The 14,869-nt window shown below is 38.5% G+C and overlaps 1 protein-coding gene across 1 annotated transcript; it reads left to right on the top strand.

Moving 5' to 3' along the window:
- The first annotated feature begins 9,612 nt into the window (after positions 1–9,612).
- LOC118628649 (casein kinase I-like) lies at positions 9,613–10,677 on the top strand. The gene is given in 3 exon segments (XM_036259598.1): positions 9,613–10,420; positions 10,423–10,534; positions 10,536–10,677. Coding segments are annotated over 3 exon segments (1,062 nt in total).
- Positions 10,678–14,869: the final 4,192 nt, after the last annotated feature.

Here is a 14,869-nt window from a genome sequence, read left to right on the forward strand (position 1 = left end):
TATTCATGTTTATATCACCATTTTTATTTTATTTTTTTCCTGCTCTATACAAAGTTGGTTATATTATGTGAACTCTTATCTGGGTCCTGTGTTATTTCTTTGCCGAGTATCTGTATTCTCACAGATAGTATGAAGTTCTTTAACATTCTCAGGTAAACTCCTAGTAAAAGGTATGGGCCTTGTCACTTATTATTCATGGATATCATTGATCGTATACCTGCGAGGAGGACACAGGGACACAGGCACTCAGGCGTTGGCAGACAGTTGCAGAGTAAGGTTGTGTGACATGAGTCTCACCCCCATGGAAACTGGTAATTGAGGGAGAGCTCTGGGTACAGTAGCATTCGCCTGGTTTACCTGTTGGACAGATGGCTAGTGAGGACTTTGATTTCACTATGTCTTGGGATCATTAAACGTTGCTGAGGATGAGAATATTTTAGTATTCCTACTCATCCCTACTTAGGCAAAGATGTTTTGCTATATTGAGCTATCTTCTTGCTTAGAAACTAATGCCTTTGGTTCCACTGTCTTTCCTACCTGTACCCCCTGGCTTCTCACCCACATTATTCCTTATACTGAAGATTTATTGCATTCTTTTAGATTGTATTTGTCACGATTTTTATATTAGAGATCAAAAAGGCTTCCTAAATTCTGAAAAAAGATCCATGTCTATGGTGTCTCTAGAGAAAATCTAAATCTCTTCCTTCTGACCAATGAATGGACCAAATGGTACCCAGTAATACAGCAAATGAAAAATATATTAAAATTTTTCTTAAAGTTTAATATTGTTAACTTACCAAGCTAGTTACAACTACTGTTTTAAAGGATTTAAAAAAAAAGTGAACATCATTTTTTCGAGCAGATTTAGATATAGAGTAAAATAGAGTGGACTGTACACAGAGCTTCCATATATCCTCTGTCCCCTCTACCCCCACCACAGATGCAGCTTCCCCCACTCTCAATACCCTGTATCAGAGTGACACATTCATTACAATCCATGGACCTGCACTGACTTACAATGATCACTAAAGTCCATAGTTTACATAAAGTTCACTCTTGGTGTTTGTATATTCTATGAGTTTTGAACAAGTATAATGACAGATATGCACCATTATAGTCATACACAATAGTTTCACTGCCCTAAAAATCCTTTGTGCTCTGCCTATTCATTCTTCCCTCCCCCTTAACCCTTGGCGACCACTGACATTTTACTGTATGCATAGTTTTGCCTATTCTAGAATGTCATGTAATTGGAATCATACAGTATATGTCCTTTCTGTTTGGCTTCTCTCACTTAGTAATATGCATTAAAGGTTCCTTATATCTTTTCATGGCTTGATAGCTCATTGCCTTTTAGCACTGAATAATAATCCATTGGCTCAAAAGACTACAGTTTATTTATCCATTCATGTACTGGAGGGTATCTTGATAGACTGTGAGTTTTGGCAATTATAAATAAAGGTGCTATAAATATTTGTGTGTAGGTTTTTGTGTGGATAAGTTCTCAGCTCATTTGGGTAAATACCGAGGAGTGTGACTGCTGGATTGTTTGGTAAGAATATGTTTCATTTTGTAGAAAACTGTCAAGCTGTCTTCCAAAATGGCTGTATCATTTCTGTATTCCCACCAGCAATAAATCACAGTTCCTGCTGCTCCACATCCTCATCTGTATCTGGTGTTGTCAGTGTTTTGTACTTTGGACATTCTACTAAGTGTGTAGTGGCATTAAACTGTTGTTTTAATTTACATTTCTTATTTATATATGTGGAGCATCTTTTCATATGCTTACTTGTCATCAGTACATCTTTGGTGAGATGTCTATTGGGATGTTTGGCTTTTTTTTTTTAATTGAGTTGTCTTTTTGTTAAGAGTTCTTTGTATATTTTGGATGGCAGTACTTTTTTAGATAAGTCTCCTGCAAATACTTTTCTCAATCTATGCCTTCTCATTTTCTTGACAGTGTTGTCTGCAGAGCAGTTCTTAATTTTAATGAAGTTCAGCTATTCAATTATTTATTTCAAGAATTGTGCCTTGATGTGGTATCTAAAAATTCATCGCCAAAACAAAGGTCATCTATATTTTCTTTTTTGTTATCTTCTACAGGTTTTATAGTTTTGAGTTTTACATTTAGGTCTACAATACACTTTAGTTCATTTTATGAAAGGCCTGTGTCTGGATTTATTTGTATTTTTTGCATGTGAATATCTAGTTGTTTCAGCATCATTTGTTGAAAAGCCTATCTTTTCTCCATTATACAGGTAGGGTCAAAAATAAGTCTACAGTTGTATGGGAAACACAGAGTTTAGTCTTATATTATTTATTAATTATTGTATTATTTTCCACCCAAACAACTGTGAATGTACTTTTACTCTAACATAATTGCCAAAGATCAGGTGTATTTACTATGTGTCTGAATCCAGGTTCTTTATTCTGTTCCATTAATCTTTATCCAGGAATTTTATGCTTGTTTCATGCAATGCTAATAGAAAATATACAAGATAATTATTATTACACTGATTTTGTAGCTGAGAAAACTTTGGCTTTTAGGGGTTAATTACTTTTCCCAGTATTTGGCTAAATTATCTTTAAATTCAGCTTTGTGTTTTTCCGTTGCTTCTGTTCATTCCATTAAACCAAATATAATACATATAAAAGACTTCAGGTAGAGTACACACACAAAAAATGATAACTAGAGTGAGCTCAGTGTTACTTAACACCAAGTACAGTTGTTCTTCCTTTATTAGTTTCTTTTGCTCTTTTATTTTAAACCTTTATCTGGGTCTGGATCAGTGAAAAAGATAAAATATTTTAATGCATACCCTGAATATTCAAATCATTAAAGTGTCAACACCCAAAATGTCTCCATACTTAGGGCAAAAACTGCATAAATAACTTTTCACTTTAGCAAGTTTTCCCACCTCCTTTCTTGTGGGTAAGCCCAAATAAAGAAAAGACGAGTGCTCTTATGAAATTTCAAAAGTGTAAGACCAATTATTCTCTTTTATAAAGCTCTTTAAAACCACAGCATCAAGAAAGAAAGATTAGTTAAAAGGAACCCAGTTTACAGGGGAAAAAAAAAGTTATTGCTTGTACTTTTATTCCTGATCTATTTTTAAGGTATTCAATGTACATGCTGTCATTGGGGATACTGTTTGACAGATGAATCTGTCACTAAGAAAAAAGATAATCATGTTTTTTAAAACTATCCTCAGAGAAATCAGAAAACTCTTTGCAAGTAATGGGAATTTATCTGAAATAAGATCTAGTAGAGACCCATTAATATTTTTGAGATAAAGTTCTTTATTTCCTTATCCAAAATTGCACAGCAATAGAGGTTAAAGGACATGCCATTTATTTTCAAATAGTATTTCCCCCAATGTGATGGGAGTAAGCTGAACAGAAAATGGTGTATATGGCTTAGAAAGAATGTCAAATGGTAAGGTGACTTTATTATTCACACTCTGTCTCTTATGTAAATTGAGACTATAATGATTGCAGATAAATTTAAACATTTAATAATCATTTAATTGGGCGTTTAAGAAATTTGCCTCTTCTTCAGATACTAAATTAGCTTCTCTTTTGTGCCATTTGCAGGTCTATTTCAATATGTGCAGAAACCTTACAAGTGAATCAAAGACTAAACAGATCAAAATAAAAGTGACTGTTGACTACTGAACTTGAGTAGAATATTAGTGAATTTTAACTGAAGTCAGTTACTTTCTTTACATTTTATTCTCAAGTGTAATTGTGGTTTGAAAAGTGATTGTAAAATAGTATACTAGAATTTTGAAGTAACGTTCTCAAGTATCTCCCACATTATATTTATTCCCCTTTGAAGTAAACATATACATTTCCCTCACTGTCAATGTTGAAAATTCCATTTGGAATTTAAAGCTATTTTGATGGTCCTCTTAAGGTAACTTCATTTAAAAAATATTTATTCCTTTTCTTTCTCTCTTATAAATGTGAAAGAGAATGTTCTCGATCAACTTTTTTTGTCAAAATTTGGAGAGCTTTCCTTCATTAATATCATTCTTAAGAAAAATAATAATTATCATTTATTATTATTTATTGGGTGATTGCTTTGTTTTTGGCATTTTACTAAACCCTTTTACATGGGTTATTTCCTTCATTGTTTGATTCTACAATTTTCTAAGCCATCATACCAAGAAGATATTTATGTTAGTGCTATATAAGGAGATAATAAGGGACAGATATTTTGTAAGGATCTACTTAATCAAATATACACTACATTTTTTTTCAAACAAATTTATTTTAAAAAGTCTTAAATGGATAAAGTTAAAAAATTGATAATGTCAAAAAGAACATAGAGAAAATGTATGGGCAAATAGTGAAGTAGGATATAATTCAGGTAATGTGAAGCTATCTTGGGCTACTCATTGCAGATGATGAGAACTAGCTGGATTTTGAAGATATTTTTATGTTTTGTGACAATTAATTTAATGTGTCCACACTACTAGGCTTAGTAAAAGATTCCTTCTGGGTATGTCTATGAGGATGTTTCTCTAAGAGATTAGCATTTGAATTGTAGACTGAATGGGGGGAGGAAGAGCATTATTTACTTTCTGCTTGAGCTGGGACATCATCTTCTGCTCTGGGACATTGGTGCTCCTGGTTCTTAGGCCTCCACCTTGGACCTGAACTTACACTATTGAGCTCCCATAGTGCTTAGGCCTCTGGACTCAGAATGAATTATATAACTGGCTTTCCCTGGTTATCCAGCTTACAGAGGGCAGATCATGGAATTTCTTGACCTCCATAATGAAGAGGCCTGAGTAGAATCTGAGTAGTTACATGATGAAATGGCCCAAATGCTCATGGTCTTCATGAGCTTCTCTCCCCCAGCCTGCACCTATGGTCCCATGGGAAATTCTCTCTGATTACTTGATAGAAGAGAAGGCCCAGTTTTCAGATGGTTCTGTAGGATACGCAGGCACCACCTAAAAGTGGACAAGTGCAGCTCTACGATCTCTCTCTGGAACATCCCTGAAGAACAATGATGAGGGGAACTTCCCCTAGTGGACAGAACACCCGGTTGTTCTCTTTGCTTGGAAGGCAAAAAAGGCCAGACATGCAATTATATACCGATTTAGGCTGAGATCAGCAGAGGTCCTTTGAGAATAAAAAGCATCACAGAAGACACAAATCATATTAGGGAAGGTATCATGTGTGCGATCAAGGCTTCACTACTCCCATTACTCTACCTTCAGGCTAGAATATAGATCATTTATTGAGAGTAAACTAGAAATGGACATGGAGGCTATATGGAAGTGATGAGTGTGAAAGCAAGATATATCCTAAGCTATTGATGATATAGACATAGACATAGACATATAGATATAGATATATAGATATAGATATCTTTTGGCTCTATTTCTCTGGAGAATCGTAATGCATGTGTGTAGTGGAGTGTGAAGGATGATGAAATCAGTACTCCATATCTGAAATGAAAAGACAAAACTGATTTTATTGTTCACTATAATAAAGGAGAGCTATGCTGGCCAGGCACAGCCTTTCTGAGCAGAGCAGACTATTGATCTTATATAAGGATTCAGGGAAGCATGGTGTTCAGGGATTTGCTAACTTTATTCCTAAAGGTATAAACTAGGTAGGCATAATCTATAGATTTGTGATTACTAGAAGGAAACTGTTGTAGACTAGCTGACATTCAGGGGAATATTTTTTAGAGCCAATTCATTGCTGATTTGCTGACTTTCAGAAGTGAGGGACTGAAACCAATTGGTTAGATAAAAAATGTGTTTATTGATCAGGTTTTATTTGTCAGGGCTTCAACTAGAGAAGCATAATCAGAAATGTGTGTGTGTGTGTGTGTGTGTGTGTGTGTGTGTGTATCAATGTTGCTCATAAGTAGGAATCTCTTTCTCTCCCTCTTAAGTCCTACTTTTAAGAAATTCTGATTGCCCACATGCCCATTGAGGATAATCTCTCAAAATGAATGTCAATTGATCATCAATTTTATTACATCTGCAAAAATTCTTCACAGAAACACCTAGATTAGTGTTTGATTGGATAAGGGAGAAAGGTGTGGGTATGATATGAAATATCTACTTCTTCCCTTCCTTCCTCTAAATTTTGTGAGACAATCTCTCCTATATCCAATCCTCTCCAGAAACATACAAGGAAGATAATTCTGGGGAAAAACGTTTGATCCACCCAAGATGACACAAAGTTATCATACAAGTTTGCTCTGGGGACACACACACGCACACACACACACAAAACCACAGTGGGAACTTTTGCTATTTTCACTGATCTTTCCCAGTATTTCTTTTCTCTAATTTTCCCCTTTCCTCATACCTCACAGCTTTTGCTATTCTTCACTTAATGCATCAGGGAATTCCTGTGGCATAGCAGAAAGGAAGAGGATGGTACTTTGTTCCTGGCTTTTCAAAAAGCATTCTTTGGAGAATGAAAAGCATTACAGAAGACACAAATAATACTAGAAAAGTTACCATATTTATAATCAAAGCTTCATTTCTGACCATCACCTTATCTCTATTTTCAGGCTAGAATATAGATAACTTGTTGGGCATTAACAAGAGATGGAAATAGAGACCAAGTGGAAGTGATGACTGCGTAAGCTAGGTGATTGCAAGGCAGAAGGCATGCTGGGTATAGTAGTTAAAAGCTTGCCTAATGCCATATAGGTTTAAGATGAAAGAGACGTTCTGTCTTCAATTTAGAATAATGCTGTGCAGATGACCTGAAACATCTGGGACAGGAAAGTACTCTATTGTGTATCTAGGTACATAGAGTTCCTTAGAATCAAAGATATTCCCTATGCTTGGTCTGAAGATAGATTCGTGACACCTACGCACCTCAACAGAAGACATTCTTGGACCTGAAAGCGTATCTCAGCTGTAACCTATGTGGACGTAGGCGTGAGGTCTGGGTGAACTTAAGATATCTTACTGGAACCTTGAGTGATTGTTGGCTTTGAGAACTATACCCAACCTCTATATCCAAATCAAGTTAAAAAGCATAAACTTAGCTACAATCTCCTGAAAAAAAGGTGGAGATGACTCTGTTAAAGATGATTAATAGTGAATTTCTGCACTGATCAAAAGGTGGCTCAAAATGAAAATTAGTTGAATTTATAAAAAATGAACTTAGACTAATTAAAATTCAAATATATAAAATCCATTTTATTTTTACAAAACAATTATCAAGTTCTAAGCTCATTCCAGTATTTTAAATAATTTGTCTTTAGTACTTGAATTGTGGCTTTGGTCATATTCTTTCCCTTCTTGGCTATGATACAGTTGGTAGGGTCTAAAAAAGCTACCTAAAATAGCCCTCCTACTGTGACTTTTTCAAGAATTTAGTTCTTACGGATCATAAGAACAAGAATTTAGAACTTTAAACCCATCCACATTCTGCTAGTCAATGAATATGTACTACACTATGTAATAATACCTAAGTCTTTCTTCCACTCTGAACTCAATCCAATTCTATTATTTGATTTTGGAAATGGATTTTGAACATGGGCCTGTTTGACTAATCAGATGATCATTTTCCTATTCTTTTCTATTTAAATGCTGAGTGGCAGAGCTGTATTTGGGAGGGCAATGATTTCATTACACCAACAGAGGGAACTGCCATTCTAGCAAAATAACAAGAGCCAAGTTGGCTAAGGGAAAACGTTTCCTATCACACTGAAGGAGCCACAGGAGAAATACTGACAAAATGTCACCTCAAACACAATGACTACAGGATTACAGAAATCTAATTAGCCATTTCATTAACTGAGTCCTGTCTGTGGACATGGCAAACAATGGAGACTCTCAAGCATGTATTCATCGGAAATACATGGAACTGTCAGCAAGACTGTTCAATCCTTTGTTCCCTGTATTTTTTCAGGTGGTGAAGGTGGGGTAGGGGGTTAAGTGACCTTTTAAAAAGGTGCATTTCAGCACGTTTTTAAGAACTGAAGGTACTTTCAGGGAGCTAAAGCCACTATTATGGCTAGATTGACAATAATGCTTTAGACATTTCATTTCTTTTTCTTCCTTTTTTTATTCCACACAAGCTAATTAAGTACATTTTTATGCACGTGATGTACTAAGGGTCCCATTTGACAAAAATCATCCAAAAGATGCTGTTTGGCACAATGGCATTTTCATGTAGCACTTACACTGTCTATGGATTTACCTGATTAGGTAAAAACTCTTTGCTGGCAGATGCCTCATTTTACTGTAGTATTTATATCTATAGGTTGTACTGTCTGAGACATTTTTAATGGAACAAATACGTGAATGAAACAATTTTTTTAAAAACCGAACAAAGTATTTTAACTTCCAAATAATACAGGCACGTGAATCCAAGAAAAATGGGAATCAGTGGATAGCACTGCTGCAATTGCCGAGTTATTGAAACAAAGTACCTCATCTTAGTAAAACGTTAAGAGTTGCCACTGCACTGGGGTGAGGATGTTATCGCAGATAAAAAGCACTGACAGGGACAATCTTCAAGCTGCTCTCACCAGCACCTTCCTACCTTGGTGGCCATCGGCGCCTCCTGGCGGGCTGCGCATGCGCAGAGCACCCCGCGCGGCAGCCACAGCCCTCCGGCCGCTGGGGGCTGCTGCTTTGTGAGGTGGCCTCTCGCACCTCGCTCAGAACTCCGCGTGGTAGGTCCGCGGTGAGGGCTGAGGTTCCCACAGCCTTCGCCCTCTGGCTCCCCAGGCTGCAGAGGGACAGGTGTGCGGTTCACGCAGAGAGACGCTCAGCGAAAAGCAAGGGCACAGTCATCTTTTAAAAACCAACAAAAAACTGTTAGGTAAAAAGCAATGCGAAGAAAATGAGGGACAGAACAGAAGGCCAAAAATCTAACCAATGAGGAAGCACCTCCAGCTCCGAACGGTCACTTTCCAAAGGGAGAGGCCATGAATTAATCCCAGGAATTCGACATACTGAAGCCTGAGTTCACCCGCAGACAAGTTCAATTCCAGACGCAGGAGCCGTGGGGCGGTGCCGCGGTGAGGCTGGAGCGTGGCGGCCACGCCCCCTGCCTGGCCCGCCCCCTTCTCACTGAAGCCCCTCCGGGTTGGCCAGCACCTCAGACCCGGTTCCCAGGCAGCTGCGCGCGAAGAGGCGGCTCCCAGGACTGCGGCCATTTGCCGGGCTGGAGCCAGAGTAACAAGATGGCGGTAGGGGCAGAGTGACAAGATGGCGGCGTGGGCGGAGTAACAAGATGGCGGCGTCAGCGAAGTGACAGAGTTCTCCGTGGGAGGCGACTTCAGCGGTGGCAGCCCTGTCACCCCCCCAGCTCCACACACCACTATCCCAGCCCACAAGGTTGGGGCGAAGGCGAGGCAGCCGTGGCCGCCCGCAGAACAAGCGGCCCAGCCTGGCAACGTCGAGACCCCCTTACCAACTGCGGCCTGGGAAACACACCCGACCGAGCGGCTGTGACTGGCTCCGCTGGGCGGATTCTGGGCCCTGTGACGCCAAGAGCCCACGTTTGCCGTTTCCGCCGCCGTCCGCGGCGCGGCCCAGTCCCAGCGCGGAGACCTGGTCCTCCTGTCAGAGGGGCCGGGCCCGGCCGCGTCCTGCGTCCTCCTCCCCGAGGATGGAGAGCAGCAGCGGCCTGCAGGCCGAGTTCACCGTGCGCGGGAAGTACAAGCTGGTGCGGAAGATCGGCTCCGGCTCCTTCGGGGACATCTATCTGGCGATCAACATCACCAATGGCGAGGAGGTGGCCGTGAAGCTGGAGTCCCAGAAGGCCAGGCACCCGCAGCTGCTGTACGAGAGCAAGCTCTATAAGATCCTCCAGGGCGGGGTGGGCATCCCGCACATCCGGTGGTTTGGGCAGGAGAAGGACCAGAACGTGCTGGTCATGGATCTCCTGGGACCCAGCCTCGAAGACCTCTTCAACTTCTGTTCCAGAAGCTTCACCATGAAAACGATCCTCATGTTAGCCGACCAGATGATCAGTAGGGTTGAATACGTGCATACAAAGAATTTTATACACAGAGACATTAAACCGGATAACTTCCTGATGGGTATTGGACGTCACTGTAATGAGTTATTCCTTATTGATTTGGGTTTGGCCAAAAAGTACAGAGACCACAAGACAAGGCAACACATACCGTACAGAGAAGATAAAAATCTCACCGGCACTGCCCGGTACGCTAGCATCAATGCACACCTCGGTGTTGAGCAGAGTCGCCGGGATGACATGGAGTCATTGGGATATGTTCTGATGTATTTTAACAGAACCAGCCTGCCGTGGCAAGGACTAAAGGCTGCGACGAAGATACAGAAATATGAGAAGATTAGTGAAAAGAAGATGTCCATTCCGGTTGAAGTGTTATGTAAGGGGTTTCCTGCAGAATTTGCCATGTACTTAAACTATTGTTGTGGACTGCGCTTTGAGGAAGCCCGGGTTACATGTATCTGAGGCAGCTATTCCGCATTCTTTTCAGGACCCTGAACCCCCAGTGTGACTACACATGTGATTGGACGATGTTCAAGCAGAAAGCAGCACAACAGCTGCCTCTTCAAGTGGCAGGGTCAGCAGGCCCAAACCCCACAGGTTTCTAAGCGTGAATCAAGGAGCAGAAGAAGCAGAGATCAGAGCAGCATTTGTTTCTCCCCAAATTTAGAAATTTTAGTTTATATATACACTAGCTAGTGGTTGTGGACAACCATTTACTTGGTGTAAAGAACTTAATTTCAGTATAAACTGGCTCTGGGCAGCATTGGTGATGCTGTGAATTGTAGCCGATGTAATTGTGAATATTAACTGAGATAGTGAAACACGGTGTGCAGTTTTCTAGTGCATTTTTTCAGATGGAAAAGTTAACTAAATGGTTGACACACACAAATTGGTGGGGAAATTGTGCATATGTCAATTTTTGTTAAAATATTTTGCTTTGAACTATACAGCTTTGAGATCTCATTTCAGAGGAAGGGCATGGAGGGTCTTCAGCCAGAGTTGTAATGGTTGTAGTTGCCCACAATTGTGTATTCTTAGGGTTAATCCATCCTGAGATTTGCAAGTTGTTCACGTCAAACATTTTTTTTAAATGGTTGGCTTCTTGTTTGCAAGCAAGCTGATATAGTAGTAACCAAATATTCCAGTGTTTGAGCATATTAAAAACCCTGTCTGCTTACCTGTGCTAGAAATAACAGCATTTAAAGTGAAGACCTCAAAACTTAGTGACTACTAGGTTATCCTTAGGACTCTGCATTAACTCTATAATGTTCCTGGTATTTTTTTTAAAAGAATATTTGTCAAAGAAATTTAGTTAACATCTTAAAATTGAACATGTATGTATGTTGCTTAGATAAATGTAATCACTGCAAACATCCATATGATCTGTGATTTTGTTTTTATTTTGAAACGGGAGCATTTTTGTTTACAAGTCATTAAAAACTGAAAAAAAGAAGAAGAAGAGGAAGGAGAAGACCACAGTGGTAATTTAGGACACTTAATTTTTTTCCAAATATATTGAATTTGTTCAAAAACCAATTTTCTATCTAGAGCAGGTACAGAGCAAACCAACAAGCTCAATCATAATATATTGGTTTAGAATAGCAAACAATGAAATTAATGAAGTAATGCATTGTACTGGAGAAAACTACATCAAAGAAAATTTGAATTACAGAATTGGTAGCTTTAAGTTTAAAAGTAAAGAAAAATATTTTTAAAAAGGTTTCTTCTTTGGTCTTTATAGATTTTCAGGAAGAAATATCACTTTTAAAATTTTGTTTTTAAAAGTATTACAGATGTCCCCCTGTTTTTACCCCATTCACCTTTTCTTCCCCGCTCCCATCCCCACCCCCACCCTCGCCCTTCATGGCACTGTTGTCTGTGTCCATGGGTTATGCATATATGCATATAAATTATTTGTTTAATCTCTTCCTCTCTCCCGTTTTTCTCTGAGATTCGTTAGTAGGTTCTATGCTTCCGTGTCTCTGAATCTATATTGTTCATCAGTTTATTTTGTTTATTAGATTCCCCATATTTGTGAGAGCATGGGATATTTGTCTTTTCCAACTGGCTTATTTCACTTAGCGTAATACCCTCCATGTCCATTTTAAAGACTGAATTTGAGTTGGTATCTTTAAAAAATGATTGTTTATTAGCCACTTTATCGACTAGGATTAACAATGACCCCCTTCAGTTAACTACAATTACTTGTTTGTTTGAACAGAACTCTCCTGGCTATTTTACTGTCATTCATGTTGATCAGTAAGAGATAATGAGCTTATATAGATATAAGTATATTTCTCCCTTAAAATAGACCTAAGACAATATTTTTCCTGAATTACAATTCTCATTGGAGACTAAAACATTTTAAAACTAAATCCTAGTTATATGAACTAAAGTCTAATATTGTTTCCACCAAACAGTAGTCTCAATTTCTTACTCTATAAAATGAGGCTAGTAATACCCTTTAAAATGTTAGAGAAATGCTAGACAGAATAATGAACTTGGAAATAATTAGAAGAAAATGGTGTTTTTCTTATATTAACCATATGAAGAGCCAAGACTCCCTTAACCAAACTCTAATCAGCTAATTGAAAAATAAGATTTCTTCTAAAAGAATCTGACTGATACTCATAGCATACTTTGCATTTAAAGCAAGTTATATGTTAGCTACCCTTCAGTATAGTGATTTTCAAAGTGGGGTCCAGGAAGCTTTGGACATTCTTAACATACTTTTTGAGTACCTGTGAGGTCAAACTACATTCATAATAATACTAAGACATCATTGGCCTTTTTACACATTGTTGACATTTATTAGTGCCATGGAATAAAGGCAGTGACACCAGTCTATATTATGCATTATTATATTCTTTACTACCACATACAAACAATAAAAACAATTCCAGGTATACACAAGAATGTACATATTAACTTTATTACATATCAACCCTTTAGTGCACTTTTAGCATTTTGTGTTGCAAAATGGGAGGACTTATGTTGTTCATAGTAAATAGTTTTATCTGGGCTTGTATGGTTGTTCTGTGTTTTGCTTAATCTGCTGCTTTTTGCAAGCAACACCATTTATACTTGAAAGAGTATCTAACAGAAGAACCATAAGTATTAAGACGTACGCCCTGGCCGGTTTGGTTCAGCGGTTAGAGCGTCAGCCTGCGGTCCTGAGAGACCCGGGGTTCGGTTCCTGCTAAGGGCGCGTACCTCGGTTGCAGTTTGTCCCCGGCCCTGGTCGGTCGTGCGGGTGGCAGCCACTCAATGTGTCCCTTCACATCGATGTTTCTCTCTCTCTCTCTCTGTTCCTCTCTCTCCCTCCCACTCTACCTGAACAAAAAATGGAAAAATGTCCTCGGGTGAGGATAAAAAAAAGACATGCATTTGTGGACTTTTCCCCCAAAAGAGAAAAAATAAGCTTATCACTGTGACAAAAACAATAGACGGTTTGTTACTGATTATTTAGTTTGATATTTCAAGTGAGAATTAGAATTTTGGAAGACCTATATCTGTCATGTGAGACTGATAACTTCTTAGTACTTAAAAATGTATCTGATGTCTGTGGGATTTTAAACAGGATCAATTTTTGTTGTAATGAATTTATCCTCATTTGGAAATTCTGCATAACTCAGTATTTTAAAAGACTGTATCTCACCCTGGCCGGTTTGGCTCAGTGGTTAGAGTGTTGGCCTGTGGTCCAGAAAGACCCGGGTTCAGTTCCCACTAAGGGCACGTACCTCAGTTGCAGTTTTTCCCTGGCCCTGGTTGGGTAGTGCAGGTGGCAACCACTTGATGTGTCCCTTTCACATCGATGTTTTTCTCTCTCTCTCTCTCTCCCTCCCACTCTGTCTGAACAAAAAATGAAAAAATGTCCTCGGGTGAGGATAAAAAATAAAGCAAAATGTTTTTTATCATTATGGATAAATTGATCACCAGAGCATGGATCAATAATGGAAGAGGATTATTGTGAAATGGTTAGTTATCTCCTGGGTATTCCTAAGACCACTAGAGAATTCCATGAATTAATAGCTTTTTGTCAATAATGGACTTCCAAGTAAGAGGTGATTTTTCTGCCTGATTTCTATTAGCTGGGACATTGGTCTCTTCCTGTCTTTGGACCTAAACTAAAACATCAGTTATTATTGGGTCTTGAGACTGCCTGCTTGCCTATTGGAACATGCACAATCAGCTCTCCTGGCTTTGGGCTCAGCCTGGATGTACACCATTGCCTTTCCTGGGTGTCTAGTGTGCTGATTGAAGATCTTGGGACGTCTCAGTAGTCTCTATAATCACTTGAGATAATTCCTTATCTCTCTCTATATATATTTATATACTGTTTCTCTGGGAACCCTGACTAATACTGTGGTCATGTTAAAATTTCTTTCACTCTTTCAGTTATGTTTTTAGAATCTCCAAAGTATACTAGTTTACTTATAAAACCCTTATGGTGCTTTACTAAATATATTTTCTTTATATATATATTCTCTATATAAATATACATATTTACCAGATATATCATATGCATATATAAATATATGGGCAGGTGTTAATGTATGTATTTGTGAAAGTATAAAACAACTTGGCATAAAATATGTAGTCAATAAATAAATTTGAGTATTGTTAAGAAAATCATACATATACATTTTCTTCCTGTACTAAAATTGTCCTTGATTACATTTTTTATATATTAAAAATGAAAGATTGAATATTTGGCTTATTTTGGAAGTGATGTCAGCTAGTTCCCAGAGAGTAGCTGGAAGGGTCTAACTTCATTTTCAGTGTAAGGAAAAAGAGGATGCTTAGTAACTTGCCCAAGGTCACAAGCCCATTGTTAGGTAGATTCGAGATTAGTAGCTAAATGGTCTAAGGTAGCTCTGTACTCTCT

The sequence above is a fragment of the Molossus molossus genome, unplaced genomic scaffold (genome assembly GCF_014108415.1).
Source record: "Molossus molossus isolate mMolMol1 unplaced genomic scaffold, mMolMol1.p scaffold_m16_p_13, whole genome shotgun sequence".
NCBI lineage: Eukaryota > Metazoa > Chordata > Mammalia > Chiroptera > Molossidae > Molossus > Molossus molossus.